The following is a 2,504-nucleotide window of genomic DNA, read 5'->3' as shown; positions in this document are numbered from 1 at the left end:
TTAGTGTGAGGACTGTGGTCGATCGGCTTCATCCACCAATGAGGAAATGTCCACCTCCAGTTCAGTTGTAGACAGTCTCATAAGATGAAGTAAGGAAAAATCGGTTAGGTTGCTTCTGTTTTTGTTTTTAATGTATTTCATGGAGGAAAAGGCACTTTCACATGTATATGTGCTTCCGAACATTGACGTCATTTTCAGTCCAAAATCTCGCAGGTTTGGGAATTTCTCCTTTGGCAGTAATTTGAAAAATTCAGGTCCCTTTTCTTGTTTGGTGATTAGGTACATGTCTGCTTGAAGATCACATAACTCAAGCTGTAAGTTGGGTGGTTGATCATCAATGGTTGCTCCAAGAGGGTTATTATAAAGTAGTACACTGCTTTTAAGACTTTCAATTTCTTCAAATCTTGTATTGAATTCATCAATAACTTGTTCAATTTGTGAAATGCAGGATGAAAACTCAATATTTTCCTCACCGTTGAATTCTTCTGCTATTTGCAGACAGCTAGGGAAGTGTGTCAGGTTGTTCTTTTCCAAAGCACGTTTAAACACGTTCAGCTTATTCCGGAATCCGTTTATCATTCCGATCAAATCTGAAACCGTCTGGTTTCTTCCTTGGAGACTCAAGTTTAACTTGTTAAGATGATTAGTCAGATCTGTTATAAATGCTAACTGTCTTAAGAATTCTGGATCCTTAAACTTCTCTTCCAGTTCAGTTGTGTCAGATGAAACGTATTTGTTGAGGAATGCAGGGATTTCCTTTCTTATGGCAAAAAATCGTTCCATGCACTTTCCTGCACTCAGCCACCTTACATGGTTGTACATTAGCAAGTCTCCATACTCAGCCTCTGTTTCCACTAAAAACTGCTTAAGTTGCCTGTGTAAAAGAGATCGATTTCCACCTCTAATCATATTTATAATCTTAATCACGGTTTGGAAAACTTGATCTTCCTTGACTGATTTTCCACATAAAGCTCCCTGATGTATAATACAATGAATTGTTGGGCAAGTGACACCATTCTCTCGAAGCAGACCCACTAATCCAATTTTTTTACCTGTCATTGATGGGGCCCCATCTGTTGCTATGGCTGAACATTTATCAAAGCCTCCAATTCTGTCAACTGTTTTCTTCACAGCCTCATAGATGTCTTTTCCTTTTGTTCTTCCATAAAGAGGACAAATATCAAATAACTCCTCTTTACTGGTAAAATCATCAAAAGTAGTGCGCACAAATATTAACAGCTGACTAATATCGGTTTGATCAGTGCTTTCATCCAAACAAAGTGAGAAATATGAACTTTTCTTAACCAGGCTAAGCATAGATTTTTCTACTTGCTCACCCATAGCAACAATCCTTCTTTGTATGGTTTGATGTGAAAGTGGCACTGATTCAAATTTCTCCGCCATTTTAGAATCACCGAAAGCTTTGGCCATTTCAACAGCACATTTTTTTATCAAATTGCCATCAGTGAAAGGTTTTTTTGCCTTTGCCAGCTCAAGCGACACGGCATAAGATGCATGCAAAGAATGCGTTTGAGAGTGTAATATTTTACTGAACATACCAGTTTGCTGTTTAAGCTTTTTCTTCAAATCTGCAACTAGGGCACGCCGACTTTCATTTGTGTACGTAGCATACTTATTTTCATGCACTGTTGTGTAATGTCTTCTCACATTATATTCTTTAGGCACTGAAACTACATTCATGCACACTAAGCACTGCAACTTTCCATTATTGTTAGCAATCAAGTAATCACTCTCCCAACTTTCTTTGTAAATTCTGTTCTCACTATCAATTTTCCGTTTTATTGGTTTTACACTCATTATTGTATAAGAGGAATCTAAACAAAGAATTAATCAAGCACTGTTCACTAGCAACGTAATAGATTAGCCGACTAGAATACGTGTCAGTCGCACGATGGTGCCTGGCGACGGATGGTAAGCAGTGGGAGGTGGGAGGTGTAGCCTGCGTGAACTGTGATGCGCAGTAATCAGTGCAGTTCTCATAGTGGTGGAGGACGATTGTGTTCGTTACACGTCCGCAAAGCGGCACGCGGTACAGTACTTGTGATGTAAAAACACTGCTAAACCATGAAATATAAATTAAAAAATCTTTTTTCACAGTGGCAGCATTTAAAGAAAATATATGCTTTTCGAAAATCTTACGTGGGCCACAACAAATAGCCTCGCGGGCCGGATGCGGCCCGCGGGCCGCCAGTTGGACAACCCTGGTCTAATACATTCTCTATTATCAAAAAAATTATACAGCCAAGCTTTGAAAAAAGTTTACCAAATTCGAATAGATGAGGATAAAAGTTGTAGAACCTTAACCTATTTAGACCAACCCAGTAAGTACGAATATTTCAAATTTTCTGCACAATAAAGGTGTAAATATTGCTTTCAGAACCAATAACAACATAGGCATGCACATTGAGAATAACAAAGACAAAAGTGCACTTTCAGTCATGTGTGGGTCATGTCCTTATATAGGTCAAACTGAAGGAACGCAG

The 2,504-nt window shown here is 38.7% G+C and overlaps 1 protein-coding gene across 1 annotated transcript; it reads right to left on the bottom strand.

Moving 5' to 3' along the window:
* Window positions 1-1,818, bottom strand: LOC141483352 (general transcription factor II-I repeat domain-containing protein 2B-like). Its single transcript, XM_074177890.1, has 2 exons — window positions 474-1,818; window positions 1-395 (listed from the first exon to the last, which is right to left on the bottom strand). Exons 1-2 carry the CDS (start codon window positions 1,816-1,818, stop codon window positions 1-3), a joined length of 1,740 nt encoding a protein of 579 aa, XP_074033991.1.
* Window positions 1,819-2,504: the final 686 nt, after the last annotated feature.

This window comes from Leptinotarsa decemlineata, unplaced genomic scaffold (assembly GCF_025532065.1).
Source record: "Leptinotarsa decemlineata unplaced genomic scaffold, Ldec_3_MD MMD2_tig00003335_RagTag_RagTag, whole genome shotgun sequence".
In the NCBI taxonomy this organism is placed as follows: Eukaryota; Metazoa; Arthropoda; class Insecta; order Coleoptera; family Chrysomelidae; genus Leptinotarsa; species Leptinotarsa decemlineata.
This window is presented reverse-complemented; position numbering and strand designations above follow the sequence as displayed.